The sequence below is a fragment of the Camelus dromedarius genome, chromosome 16 (assembly GCF_036321535.1).
Source record: "Camelus dromedarius isolate mCamDro1 chromosome 16, mCamDro1.pat, whole genome shotgun sequence".
Classification (NCBI taxonomy): domain Eukaryota; kingdom Metazoa; phylum Chordata; class Mammalia; order Artiodactyla; family Camelidae; genus Camelus; species Camelus dromedarius.
The window spans coordinates 42,973,763-42,988,238 of NC_087451.1; the positions used below are offsets into that span (position 1 = coordinate 42,973,763).

A 14,476-nucleotide genomic window follows, 5' to 3' on the forward strand; every position below is an offset into this window, starting at 1 on the left:
GCATCGCCTAAGAGCCGAGAAATTCTCTGACCGCTGTGTTGAGTGGGGCGGGCCTTGGGAGGGAGGGGGCGGGCCCAGAGGGGCCGGGGCGGAGCTGCCCAAGGCATCGAGTCAAAGCTCGGGGCGAGCTCCTGCCTCCCGCACTTTCGATTCAGCTTGCAGCCGTTTCTGTCGCTCCGGTCACCCGGGGGTAAGGCGCTCTGGGACTCCCCTTTTTCCTTCTTTCCCTTTGGGAGGTAAGGGCCTAGGCCCCTTCTGTGCCTCCTCATAGCCCAACACAACGGGCACACGCGGCTACCAAGCTCCATTAACGGCTTCTGGTGGTCTCTGGTGGGACTTGAAATCCTGAAAGAAACCTCTCCGCCCGCCCCACCCCTCCGGCCCATGGCAGAGCCCCAGGGTAGGCGTGAAGCAGCTGGGTCCCTGGGGAGGCCTAAGTCGCTGCTCCCCACTTCCCTAACAGCACATTTCGCTCCCGCAGGACTCTGCTGGAGGTGGGGGCCAGTGGCCCCTGGAGCCACCCTGCCCTAGGTCCCTCCTCCCCAAAGACGCACTCCAGAAATCTTGCCCACAGCTGAGAGGACCCTAGGATCTCAGACCTGAACCAGGTGAGGCTCCCTTTCTGATAGCCCAGAAGGTCTGAGTGTGGCTCATCTTGCCCACTCATATGCCACCAGTCTTTTGGGAAGAATCTGGATTTAGTTTTGACCTTTCCTACTGAAGTACTGACCCTGACATGGCTACCACCCTCCCCCAGGCATTCTTTCCCACACCACCTCAGAAAGTAATGAAAAGGAGGTTTAAGCTCCCTTCTAGGACCATTTTGGGGTTTTTAGCTACACCTGTGACCAGTCTGGCCTCCTTTCTCTTATTTCAAAGAATCCCTGCCTTCCTATTAAGCCAGCACTTCCCCAGGCTCAGGAATGGAAGCTTTCCTTCCACACCCAGGCTGGGAGGCCTCAGGCACTTCTGCCCCGGTGCTCTAGAGACCTCTTCAGAGTTATCTTGTCTCAGAGGATGAAGGGACTCTCCTGGCTGCTGCCTGCCAGCCCTATCTAACTTCCTTCCCTTGAAATGAATGACAGCTCAGCAACTTTCCCAGAACAAAATAAGTGCTCTGCCTTTCACTTAGGAAAGTCCCTTAAAGTTAAATAACTTCTGCTTTGCTTTTCCCTCTTGTAGGCAGATTGAGCTCTCCTGAAAGGAGCTGAAATGCATTGAGACTTCTGATCCGAGAGTCATGTGTACCTTCTTGATTTTCCATACCCTCAGTTCCTTAGGTTTGATCTTGCTGAAATTGTGGTGGGGCTCTGTGCCAATCTCAAGAACCTAAAACCAGAGTGACGCCCAGCATCAGTGCTAACTGAACTTTGTTCTTTTCTCATCAGTGAAAAAATCCCCCTGAATGATGGGTGAGACATTCTCCCAGCTGGGGTCTCGGGAGGATGAGAACAAGTCAATCCTGGCCCCCGACCCAGCCATTGGCAGCAAGGCTGCTAGCTACTCCAGCACCGGCAGCAGCAAGTCTTTTTGTTCATGTGTGCCTTGTGAAAGGGCTGCTGGTGCCAGCTTTGTGACTTGTCCCACCTGCCAGGGCAGTGGGGAGATCCCTCAAGGTGAGTGGCCCCAGGCTCTGGAAGTAACCTGGGATCCAGGAAACGCTCTTAGCAGCCAGCTGGCCAGGGCCAGGCCCCTCAGTCTCCTCTGAATGGAGTTAGGTCTCCCAGCTTTTAGTCCCTCAGTTACAGGCTGGTCAAGGAGATGCAAACCCTCCCTGGGCTCCCTGCAGAGAGCCCCTACTGCCCAATCCCAGGGAGTCTCCAGCCTCTCTGCTCCCTTAGCAACACTGCCTTAGGAATGACCTCTTCAAAGAAGCTAGGCTGCTCTGATTAATAGTGACTTGCAGAGATTCTTCACACCTGTTCATGAAAATCTCACCTCCATTCTACAGATGGCAAAGCTGAGCTGCTAACAGCCCAGTGTCCCCAGTCCTGGTCTAGGGCAGAAGCAGCATGTATCTGACACTGCTCTGTGGGATGGAGGAGTGCTTCTGGCAAACTGGCCAGGAAACATTTGTCATGAACATTTTGTGGCCCTTCCTCTTACCCTCTTTCTCTCTACAGAGCTAGAGAAGCAGCTGGTGGCCCTCATCCCCTATGGGGACCAAAGGCTGAAGCCCAGGCACACGTAAGCCCCTCTTCCTACCCCAGCTCTGCAGGCTGTTGCCCCTGGGAGTTTTTCCTCTTTGTCTCCCCCACTCTCCCTCCCCCACCAATTTTTCTCCTTTGGTTCTCCCCTAGAATGCCTGAGCCTCATTGGGCTCAGATGTATTAGCTCCCTATTTCCAAGGATTTTCCTGAATTGAGAAGCCTGGGGCACAGCAGATACCACCTGGAGGCTACTTAGTATCCTTTCCCTGAGCATCACTGCTTCCAAGAAGCATGGCTCCTTTTCGAAGAAGGAGAGGACCTCCTGACCGCAAGTCCTTCCAAGAGGGAGGGAGTGGCTCTGGTTCCAACTGATTTGGGGAAGTGATTTTTTTTCTAAGAGCTTCCCTTGCTATGGCAGTTCAGACCTGCTTGTTCTCTTCCCCACAGGGATGGAAAACCAGCTGCTCCCTGTTCTGGGATGCTTTAGAACCTCAGAGGCAGCCCTGAGTTTCACTGGGGGACCTGTGACCCTGTTTGTCATCTGGGTCCCTTTGACATGGATCCCCACAATCTCCTCCTAGGGTCCTCAACTTCCGTCTGGGAGTCACCACCCAGCCCTCCCCCACCACTGCACCAGAATCCAAATCTGGCAATGCCCCTTATTTAAGATGCTAACAAGGTGCTGTCTCTTTAATGCATATCTCAGTTTTGAATTAGGTGGACAGATGATGTCCTGTTCTGAATATGCATATTAAAATTCAGAGCTCTCAAAATTCATGTAGACTTACTTGTTCCAGTGATAGGAGCTAGCATTAGTTAAGCCTTTGCTACGTGCCAGGACCAGGGATTAGTGCCTTAGCCCGTAACAGATCGTATGAGGTAGGTACAGTTATTTCCATTTTATAGACAAGGAAACTGAGGCTTAGGGAGGTTAAGTAGGTTGTTCAGAGTTACTGGGCCAGTGGGTACAGAGAGCTGGGAATGGAAGCCAGGCTCTGGCTTCTCAATCCTGTGCTCCTCCACCACTCTGGGCCACATCTGAGCCTATGCTGGTCCTCCACATCTGGGGAGCTAAATGTACAGTTGTGAGGGGGAACCTGGAGGAGGGCCTTGTATAGAGAGAGAGAGAAGAGTGTCTGAACCCTCCTGGCCCAGGTTTCCTTGGAGTCCAGACTTCTCCACTCCTCTATCCCGGGTCCTGCTTTCCCATAGGAAGCTCTCCGTGTTCCTGGCAGTGTTCGTCTGCCTGGTGACCTCCTCCCTCATCGTCTTTTTCCTGTTTCCCCGGACTATCGCCGTGCAGCCTGGGGGCCTCAATTCCTCCACAGTGGTCATTGACGAGTCGGACATCCATCTCAACATAACGGTGGGTGGGTGCCTGTGCTCCTGGGCTCTGATCCACCTTCCTAGCAACACTTCTCTGTAGCCCTTGTCCAGTGTTATGACCCTGGGCATGAGTAGCTGGGGCTTTTATGGCACCCAGAGGGTGTCGGTAGCCTGGGGGGAAGCAGGGGCAACCATGAGCCCTCTAACAGATTGTGTAGATTTAGGACAGTGAGGGGTCAGAATCGAGGCCAAAGAGGTAAATCACGGTGCAGTGGGGGTGGTGTGCCTGAGACCTCCTGGGTGGGCAGGACCGACAGGACAGAGGCTTGCAGAGGGAGACTAGATTTTGGAGCAGTTTAATGTCTTCATTAAAGGTGACCCTTTGCCATTTAGAGCCCCTCAGAGGGGTTCCTGGCACTGGAGCTTCAGCAGCTGAGGACATATTGAGGGTAGGGCTCAGGCTGGAGGTATTTTGAAACTGTTTTGACTTCATCTTTCCAAGGATGGCTACCCTCACCCCTCCCTTCCCTTGTTTTCCTCACCAGAATATCTTGAACATCTCCAATAACAACTACTACCCCATCACTGTGACCCAGCTGACCATCGAGGTTCTGCACCTGTCCCTCGTGGTGGGGCAGGTCTCTGACAGCCTCCTCCTCCACATCGGCCCTTTAGCCAGTGAACAGGTGACTCCTTCTCCTGGCAGCCCCACCCATATCTGTGTGGAAGTGTGTGGTAGTGGGAAGGGGGCGGCTGGAGTTGGGGCTAATTCTATGCCCCTTTGGTTGACAGATGTTTTATGCAGTAGCCAACAGGATATGGGATGAAAACACATAGTGAGTAGCCCTTTCTCTTCTCCCTGAGCCTCTTTCCTGATTGGAAACCCAGTTTGAATCCCCAGATTTCCTGATTGCTTAGCAAACCCTACAGCCAGCATCTGGCCTGGTCTCTCATGGCAAGGACTGCAGTGTTCAAGGGTTCAGGGTCCCCAGCCTCTGCCTGTTTGGACCTAGATTGGAATGAAAAACAGCCTAGAATTTAGTTAATCCTTATAGTACATGACCTTGGGCCCCTCACCCTGACTCACTGAGGAAGATGAATGTCCTGTTTTATGCTGGGGGAAGGGCCAGCACGTGTGTGGGCCAAGCTGTGGGGGTTGGAGAAGCAGGGGTAACATGCTTACCTTAGACAGAGGGAGAGGGATGGGATGGGAGTGGCATCTGGGGCCCCTGATGGATAGGAGCCCAGGGGGTGAGAGGGCTGGGACCATAGGTCTCCTCTGAGCTGACAGGCTGCTCAGTGTGAAACGTGGTCTCCTGTTCTCTCTCTGTCTCTCTCAGCAAGATCTGTACCTGGCTGAAAATCAAAGTCCACCACGTGCTTTTGCACATCCAGTAAGTAGGGCTTGGAGCCCTGGTAGCCCCTCTTCCACCTCTGACTCCATCTCCCCGCAGCTCCACCTTGTGGGAGGAGAGTCATCCAAGCTGACCCCATGAATCTCTATTGACTCTTAGGAATAGCAGGTCCAGCCCCTTCTCTAGGGCCCGCCTTGCTTACGAGCTACTGATATGACAGCCATAGAGCTGCCCAGAACATAGGTAGGGCAGCTGTCCCAGTGGCCTTAGCAGAGTGGGGAGCAGAAGGAAGGGCTGGGCGTCTGAGGAATCCAACACTCTCCAGAAAGCACAGCAGGGCCAGGGCTTTCCTCCTCCTCCCAGACACAGCATCAAAGTCTGCTTCCTCTCCAGGGGCACCCTGACCTGCTCCTACCTGAGCCATTCAGAGCAGCTGGTTTTCCAGAGCTATGAATACGTGGACTGCCGGGGAAACACATCGGGGCCACACTTGCTGGTCCCTCACCCGCCATGACCTGTCTGCTGTCCTCCAGCTCCAGGCACCCGCCTGGTCTACATCTCCCATGACAGTCTATGGTGCCCAGTAGGGCTCTGGCGACTTTGCCAAAGGAAAAGCCCTGCTTTGTCATACCCTCCCCACCCATACACCCTCAGCACACCCTCTAATTTCTACAGGAACAGAAGCCTGGTTCTTCTATAGGCTGGCACCAGATTTTCCCCTTGATCTGTCTGGAGGAAAGTCTGACCTGACATTTCCCCAGAGCTGCCTTAGAGTCACGGACTGGCACCCACCCTTTCTATGCTGAGCACCTTGGTTGCCCAGCTCCTCCAGGGCTGGCCTTCCTCCTGCCTGAATGTGGAGAAAGCTTTCATTTTATCTGGCTTTGAATATATGGGTCCTTTTCAGGTTCTCCACCCAGTGATGGGAAAGTGACTTGTGGGACAGCCAGGGCTGTCCCCGGGGCCCTTGAGGGAACCATAGATAATCTGTATGCCTCCCTGCTTTGGTCATGTGACAAAGTGATGATGATGCCTGACTTCTCTTCTGGTAACTTGTCCCCACCCATCTGACAGCAAGATTGGCCAAGGCCCTTTGGCATCCTTCCTGGTTAAAGACTGTCTGGCTTCCTAGGAAGTCAGAGCTGTTCTCCAGCTAAAGCTCGTCTCCATAAAAGTTGTATTATTCTCTTCACAGCAGGAACCAAAGTGGAAGGGAAGGGGCAGGGGACACCTGGCACTCCCAGGAAAAACCGAGACAAAGCCAGAGTTATTTTAAAAGGTATTTATTGAAGGAAACCACAACCCTGAACCATATGAGTGGACACAGGCAGGTCAAATGGTGGGTCCAGCTGCACTCCTGCTGAAAGCCTGCAGAGCTGAACTGCTGGGCTCTGCTGCACCCACCACTTAGCACCAGGGCCCACCCTCTCCTCCCAGAGGCCTCTGCTTTGACATTGACAGTATGGAGCTGCCTATCAACAGGGACTGGTCTGGACCCTCTCCTCTTTGCTGTCACTCAGATGCAGCTAAGCCCCAGGTAACCCCCAGGTTCCCACAGGCTCCTGCTCTTGATCTGAACGAGAATGGTATTTGCTTACTCAAGATGGCTCTGGTTTCTATCACTCAGACAGGCAGAGAGATGAGCTTAGGTGGTGGGGAAGCTGAATTTGAAGTAGGATGGATGGAGAGGGTGAAGTGGTGACAGAACCTAGTGACTAGCTGGCTGGGGGGACAAGGGGAAGGGAGTTTGTCCTGTCTGCAGGCTCTCATGCCTGGGTAACTGGGGTCAAGGTGGTGCTGGCAAGAGCACAGAAGTCCACGAAGTCCAGGCTGGAGCTTCTGCTGTGTGCAGTTCACCAAATGTAAGGGATTTATATTGTATTTAATAAACTAAACAGTATTAAAAAAAAAAAAAAAGTCTCCTGTGAGTGGGAAGAGCGCTGGTGGACACTCCCCCTCTCCCAGGGTGTTTCTTAATGTCTGAGCGGGCATCAAGTTCTCTTCCCCAGGCCCTGAGCCCCTCGATAACACACCCTGCTTCTCTGGCCTCTGAGATTTTGCTCCTAGGAACTGGCTTTATCCCTTTCTCCCTTTCTCTCATTGTGTGTCTCTGAGGTCCCTTCCAACTTTAACATTCCTATTCTGTGCACCTATTCCCTTCACCTGCCCCAACTGCTCCTCTCAGGAAACACTGTACTGGGGGCTCCTTCAGCCTGACCCAAAAGTGATGCTGTGTGGGCTACAATGAAAGGACCCTGGCATCCCCCCTCACCAGTCCACGGTGGAAGGGGGGCAGGGCTGGGGGACCCCGGATGTGTCAGTTTCAGGAAGTGGTGAAGGGGGTGCTGGGGCTTTTGGAGTCTCTTGGTTGTGTCTGCTACATGGAAAGGCTGGGACCCAGGGAGGAAGAGGCCTGTGGATCTGGGGAGGTGGCTAGTCCCCCTCCCCTTCCCAGGGCCAGGTGCTGTGCCTGAGGCTATAGCCCCCCTTTCCTCAATTCTTTCCACCCCTGCCTCCCATCTTTTCAACAGCAGAGTGCCCAATGTGGACCAGGCATTACACTGATCTTGTGGGGAGGTCCCTGCCTGCCATTTCTTCTAATGCTGCCCCAGGCCTGCTCTGGTATGATGCAACCCCTCCTTCCCCATCGGCTAGGGGGAAGGGGTGATGGCTCCAGTGAGAGTCATAAGTCTGAAGTCCCTGGCAGACCTGTCACTGCTAAATGAGGGCCAGTAGTGGAGCTGTAGACTTGAGGGGCAGTTGGCTTTGCCGAGAGTAGTAAGGAATTGCCTTCTCCTTTCTTCTCAAACCCTTCCCATCCCCTTCAATGGTCTTCCTGCTGCCTCCCCCTCATCCCAGTCTCACAGAGCCCCACCAGTCTCTTGATTCTTTCCAGGAAGAAATCACATTTTATTCCTGGCTAGCCTCCTCAGCTAGAGTGGGTCAGGAGGGGTTGGCGTTTGGAGTGGAGATGTTGCTGGGTGGTGAGGAGGTAGGGTTGCTCATCTGATTTTTGCTGATGGCCAGTGGGGTCTTGGGGTCTAGCTCTGAATCACCACTGCTGTGTGTAATTCCTTGACTGAGAGAAGGGAGAGACAGAAGACAAAACAAGTTAGCAGTTCCTGGGCCAGCTGGGTTCAGAACACTGTATTAAGCCCTTTGAATCCAGAGGAATCAAACTAAAATGTAGCAGCTCAGTCCTCATTTTTTTTTTTTCTTTTTAATGGAGGTACTGGGGATTGAACCTAGGACTTCATGCATGGTAAGCATGCACTCTACCACTGGGCTATACGGACTGCCCCTCACCGGTCCCCCAGTCCTCGTCTTAAAAGGGCTAGGATCAGTTCTTGGATCCTTTGCACCTGTGCTAGAAACCTTTCCAAAGCTCATACCATTTTACGTAATTCTCAAGACTCTGAGGAGTCTTTCTGGGTTTGATGATCTACAATAAGCCAGGTCCTAGCTGAGTGCTTTTGATGCCTTCCCTTTTAATTCAGTCCTCATGACACCTCAGTTAAGGAGGTGGTATTATTCTCTGGATGGGGCACCTGAGGCTCAGAGATTGAATCATGCTACCAGGCAGTGGTGATTCTGACTGAGCTCATAACCTCTAACATCAGGTTTTACCTTCCTCCTGCTCCAGCTGGCTCTCCCCCAATCAGTGTTTCAAACAGCCCCTTGATTTTGTTTCGTTGGTATCTCCTCTATCTTTCCAGATAGATTATCATCCCCTTCACTTAGCACTGAGCAGCAGGCTCTACTTAGACATTTTTATGGGGGTGAGGAATGGAGGAATGGGCCATCCAGAAGTGACTGAATAACTTCAGTCACCTCTCCAACTCCTGCCAAGGAAGCCTCTAGAATCCACTCATGCTTCCACACAATCACACTCAGACATGCAGCCAGAATCTTTCTGCCTTTCACACTCTGAATCTGTCTCACCGTCAATCGTGGGTACTTGGTGCATTTATCTGGGCTAGATTGGAATGATTTCCTGAAACCTGATGATGAAACAAAGCACACATTACTCATCCGGCAGTTTCTGAGAATGGAACATGGCAGAGCTGGACTCTTTACCATGTGTCTGGAGTCACAGACCCAGCCCTATCCTGAAAATTCTCAACTGGGAAGCCACGCTATGCTTGCCTGTTCCAAGCTCAGGATATCTGTGCTAAGCCTACAACCTGTAGCCCACCCTCTGACCACCCCTACCTGCTCTGTCACCCTTGCCCTGGAGGATAGACTGACATCTTCTGAGCCACCCTCTGCAGAAGCTGTCAGACTTCTCTGCAGCCCTAGCTTGTGCAAAACCACCCAGAGGGAATGACCCCCAAGTAAAGGTGCCAGAGAGAGTCAGGGGGTGAAGTGACAGATGTGGATTCTGGACCACAGGGCTGGGATGGGAGCAAGAGGCTCTCTCCTCACTACCTCGGACTCTGGGGCATCTCACTTACCAGTACCTTGAGGATCAGTCATCTCTCCTTGGAATGTGTCCTTGTTAAAGAGGTTGGATTGCCCTCCAGCTTGATGGGTCCCCACCGAGCCAAGCTGGGGATCTGGCCTTTTGGAATCCTGGAGAATGCACTGGGAGGTGAGCTGAGTAAGAAGGTCTTGAGCATTTCGTTGGTTTGGCTGAGGAGGCGGCGATGACGGCGGCGGCGGCGGCGGCGGCGGCGGCTGCGGCTGCTCCGGTACCTGCGGAGGCGGCGGCGGTTGCGCCGTTGGCGACTGTGATTGCACCGGGGATGGCTGCGACTCCTGCCGCGACTGCCGAGATGGCTGGGTTTTTTTCTCAGATTGGTGTTCATCCTCTTGGAGTTTCTTCAGTTCCTGGCAAGAAGCCCCTCAAGTGGCATCCTCCTCCCTCCCCACGCAGTCACCCACCTGCCAGAGACACAGCAGAAAGCAAGGCAAGCAAATCCAGAGATGGAGGTGGCTGGTGGGGGGGTGGGTGTCTCTGTTCCCTGGAGTTGGAGGCTGAGGCTGGAGCAGAGCTCTCTCCCCTCCCCCACCACAACACCCAGGAACCCTTTCTATAGTGACAATACCCCTTGGCACAGCCCCTGCCCAGGAAACAGCTGCCTCTGACCACCTACTTCCCAGTTTGGGAGCTGCACACTGAAAGTTTTGCAGTGCTAGAGGGTAAAGAATAATTTCTTGCAAACGCTTTGAAACAACACTGTCCAAGAGAAATATAATGCTGGTTAACTGTAACAAAGTTTTCTAGTAGCCACATAACAAAGTAAGAAGAAATAGGTGAAACTAATTTTAACAGTATATTTTATTCAATCCAATACATCCAAAACATAAAAGCAATATGAAAATGAGTGAGATAGTTTATATTCTTTGTTTTTGTATTAAGTCTTCAAGATCCATTTTATACTTAACAGCCCATCTTAATTTAGACACTACATTTTGATTAAAGATATCTAATCTATATTTAGAGTTCATATAATTTACAATAAAAAAAAAAAAAGTAGGTTCACATATCCAAGCTGTTCCAAACATACTTTGAAAGTTTCTGGTATGTAAACTGGGTATGGGTTTTTTAATTGATATTTAAATAAATTAAATATATATAAAATTTCAAATTCAGTGCCTCAGTCCCACTAGTCACATTTCAAGGGCTATAGCAGCCAGGCTGGTAGCCACCCTAAATCTCCCAAGCCTGATCCTCCAATCCCATAGCAGGCCTCAGTCTAATACAACAGCAAAGTTGAGTCCACCCAATACACATACACACATACAAGAGAACATCAAAGGAACTTGTTTTCCTCCAGCCCCCAGCAAAACAAAATTCACCAGATAATAAACAGCTTCCCAGGAGTCTTGTCTTCCCTCCCCATTCCCTCCCTACCCCTACAAGGACCCCGGTGAACCTGGCCCCTCTCACGCACTTGCTCTTGCTGCTGCTGCTGCTGCTGGGCCATCAGCCACCTCCTCCTGTCCAAAGCCATCTGCCTGCGACGGGCCTCCCAGTGGTAAGCACTGCCCATGATGGTGGGGGTAGCAGCAGTTCCCAGACAGGGGGTGGGGGCAGGCAGAGCCCAGGAGGCTGTCACTGCCCCCACCACCTGTCTCCTCTTACCTCAACCCCAGAGCCTGTAACCAGAACCACCTCACAATGTGGCCATTACCAGGGCAACTGGGCAGGACCCCCTCTGCCTTGGGAAAGAGGGAGGTGCTCTTCCCAAGCCTCCTAGGGAACATCTGTAAATTACCTCTCTCTCCAGGGCCCTGAGCAGGTAGAATATGCCTTTCTACATTAGCTTTGAGTTTCAATGGACCTCCCCAGGGACAATTCCAAAGTGATCTGGCTTTTCTCTTTGGTTTCTTTCTCCCACTATTCCCAGTATTCCAGCATCCTCATCTGGTCCTCTGCTGACCCCTCCCTTCCCTCCTCTCAAAGTCCTCTGGAGTTACCTTTCCCTCAGTCCTCCACCTCCCCCCCCCCCCCCCCCCCGTGCTGAGTCAAGAAAATATAAAATCCAACCAACTCTCACTGGGGTCTGAGCCCTGGGAAGGCAAGGTGGCTTATTAGAATGTGTCATAGTCCTGGGGATTTAATAGGCCAAGCACAAATCTACCTTCTTTCTCTTCCTCTGACCTTGGACTCAGTCTACCTCTCCGGGCTTCAGTTTCCTTGCCTGTAAAACCAGAAGCGTAGTACTTGTTACCTTCCTCACAGGGTTCAGACTGGACAAAATGGATTAATGGATGAGAAACATATGAGCTGAAATATAAAATTGCTCATCTCCAGGTTGGTATTATTTATTATCCTACTTGATTTGCATCCTGCCAGGCAGGAAATATTCATCCTCTGGCATTCTTGGTTTTTGGCTGGTCTAATCATCAAATTGACATGGACAGATTAACAGGAGAAAAATGAATTTAATTATGTATGTTCAGGGATCCCATAAGAATACGAGACCCAAAGGCAGTTGAGGATTATACACCATCTTGAGCTAAGGAATGGAATAAGTCCTTACGGCTTCGAAGTGGAGGGTACCTCACAGGACAAAAAGAAGAGCAGGTGTTTGGTAATGAAATGTTTGTTCTGCCATGCAGATAGGTCATTCAGATAAAATGTGTCTCTGAGAGTAGCTCTCTCTGAGCCAGATTCCCTGTTTAAATTCTTTTAGGCAGTTGGAGGGGTAAAAAGCTCTTCCTGTGTCTTTTTGGGCCTCCATCATCTCTGGCTCAAAATAACCCATGTCAAAACAACACATTCTCGGGAGACTTGTTCTCAACTCCTTTGGTCTCTAGTAGGTGGAGTGGCCAGGGGAGGGGATCATTTTATGAAGCCCAGGAAGGCTTCTGAGGCAGGGACTGGGTAAACTGTTGGCCTACCTCTTACATATACCTGTCTTTACTGACAGATAAAAAATTTTCTAGAAGCAGCAGAGCCTGAGTCCAGCTGGAAGCAGGGAAAAGGTATAGGTTTAAAAAAAAAAAAAAGAAAGAAAAGAAAGAAAAAAAAAAAGAGGCTTCGAACTCAGCCCCGGCGTGCTCAAGGCATAGCTCAGTGGTAGAGCATATGCTTAGCATGCATGAGGTCCTGGGTTCAATCCCCAGTACCTCCATCAAAAACAAAAACAAAAAACCTATCCTCAACCTCAACATTGTGGTGGTGGAGGTGCAGCCCTTGAACCAGAGAACAAGTTCTCAGAGAATCTGTCAGTTCAGGCAGCGGATATAGTGGAGTCATCTTGGGTTCTGGAGTCAAACAGACTCAAGTTCAATCCTGGCTGTGTCACCTACTAGCTGGGGGGACTTAGGCAGGTCATTCAATATCTCTGAGCCTTTCCTGTAAGGGTTGCCGGAAGTCAATGTGGGATGCTTGGAAAGTGCCTGCCGTCACAGTGGGCATGTGGTTGTGGTCAGCTGGTAGGGATCCCCAGCTCTGCTGAGGGGCCAGTGGGGCACTGAGCCTTGCTAAATCTCCTTTTTAAAAGAGGAGCTAGTCCCTTCTCCTCCTAGCATATAGGGGTGTCATTTGCAATGATAGATTCACAAGCATTTCCAGATACAAAAAATGAAGCTGAGGCTTGTTACGGGACATTTATTTTCACAGCATATTTATCTTCCTATAAACTAATTCTACAGATATTTAGGTGGAAAATAACTATTGTAAGAGGAAGAGAAAGGCACTTGACTGTCTTGATAATTAAATGGGCCAAAGGGGGAAGTGGGTTCTTGTTTGTATCTCTTCCTCTCTTGATTTCCCTCTTTCCTCCTACCCTAGAAAGAAGAGGAATCAGATAGGGAGATGCTCAGGGTGGGGAGGTGGACTGGGCTGAACTTGGGGAAATGTTTCCAACCCTCTGAGCCAGTCTTCCTGCCAGAGGAGGGATTTTCAGGGTAAATCTGCCAAGATCATACCCTCCTCCTTCTCATCTCCCTTTCTGAGGGCCTCTCCTGTCTCCCCTCTGCACGCTGCCTCTCCCAACCCCACCACTGACCTCAGACCTCCCTCCACATTTAGGATTCAACTCCACATTGCACTTCATCCCTTCTAGTCTGGATTTTAACTCATATTGGTCCTCATGGAACTTCCCTTGCTGTTACCTGATTGTAGCCACTCACACATTGGCATTTTAAAATAAAGTGTATTATTATTCAAGACCCAGAATCTTTTGTTGTGAAAGGAAAAGTAGAGTTAGAATCGTGGGCCAGGTAAATCTTGTGAAATACCAGCTGCATTATTTATTAGGTGTGCTAATGTGATCCAGCTACTCTAGTCCTCCGATCAGTTTCCTTACCTGCAGGGTAGGGGTAATCATACCTCCACTCTAGAGGTACTGTGATGATTAAAAGAAATAATCCATGTCACACACAAGGTCCATAAACAGAGGCTTTTAGTATTATAGTATTTCATGACTTTCAGATGCCATCAATTGTGAGGGTACAATTTGTGTACCCCTAAGAAAGAAAGAATGAAAGAAACAAAGACATGCTGCCATGTAAACAGTGCAGTGCTTTCCCTGGCATCCTGGTTTCTGAGATGTCAAGATGTGAAACAGGTGTGCATCTTAGAATGCACACAATCAGGCATCATTATGAAGCGTGACACCTTCTGTTTAGGGCTGTTGAAAGATGGGGGTGGGGATGTGGGGATTTGCTGGCACACAGTGTGTACTCAACACTGTCAGGTAAGTTTTGAAAAGCCCAGTTCTTGGATGAGTCTAATTAGTTTTATGGATCCAGTCTAACTGGACAGGAAACTTGCTCTCTGGCACACAAAGTCTTATGTTTCAGGGTAGGATCCTAAGCACATTCAGGAGGACTGGGGGGAGGCAGTCACTCTGCTGATCCAGGCACACCCCTCATCATGTTCCTGGAAAAATAGTCCCCCCGCCCCCTGCAAAATCGGATCAACTGACCCAGTTCTGCTACTCGAAAAAGCAGAAGCTTTTGTTTTGTGACTGGGAAAAAGAAGGAGGAAGAAAGGAGAATTGAGGAGGAGAGGGAGGGGTCACAGAGAAGAGAGAGGAAGTCAGAGAAAATAAAATGGTATCTTCCTCGAGGGCTCTTCAACTAGTCCTGCAAGCTGACATGATGAAAGGAACCTGATGGAGCTGTCCAAGAGGGCAGGGTGAAAATTGAGGTGAAGGTAGAGCTGCTGCAGGGCCAGAAAAAAATGAA

General features: G+C 50.7%; 2 protein-coding genes across 5 annotated transcripts; one reads left to right on the top strand and one right to left on the bottom strand.

Moving 5' to 3' along the window:
• Window positions 1–124: 124 nt before the first annotated feature.
• Window positions 125–6,749, top strand: TMEM106A (transmembrane protein 106A). 4 transcript variants are annotated; one of them, XM_064495754.1, is made up of 9 exons: window positions 125–190; window positions 482–608; window positions 1,389–1,616; window positions 2,124–2,187; window positions 3,306–3,516; window positions 4,022–4,162; window positions 4,269–4,312; window positions 4,817–4,870; window positions 5,225–6,749. In XM_064495754.1, the coding sequence occupies exons 3-9, from the start codon at window positions 1,406–1,408 to the stop codon at window positions 5,343–5,345; spliced, it is 846 nt and encodes a 281-aa protein (XP_064351824.1). In that variant the 5' UTR covers window positions 125–190; window positions 482–608; window positions 1,389–1,405; the 3' UTR covers window positions 5,346–6,749. The 4 variants fall into 4 exon arrangements, with proteins under 4 accessions (XP_064351824.1, XP_010980144.1, XP_064351825.1 ...); XM_010981842.3 differs by having other exon boundaries at window positions 3,363–3,516; window positions 5,225–6,748; XM_064495755.1 differs by lacking the exon at window positions 1,389–1,616 and having other exon boundaries at window positions 2,598–3,516; window positions 5,225–6,748.
• Window positions 6,750–9,277: 2,528 nt separating this feature from the next.
• CCDC200 (coiled-coil domain containing 200) lies at window positions 9,278–10,827 on the bottom strand. The gene is made up of 2 exons (XM_031468695.2): window positions 10,729–10,827; window positions 9,278–9,661 (listed from the first exon to the last, which is right to left on the bottom strand). Exons 1-2 carry the CDS (start codon window positions 10,825–10,827, stop codon window positions 9,278–9,280), a joined length of 483 nt encoding a protein of 160 aa, XP_031324555.1.
• Window positions 10,828–14,476: the final 3,649 nt, after the last annotated feature.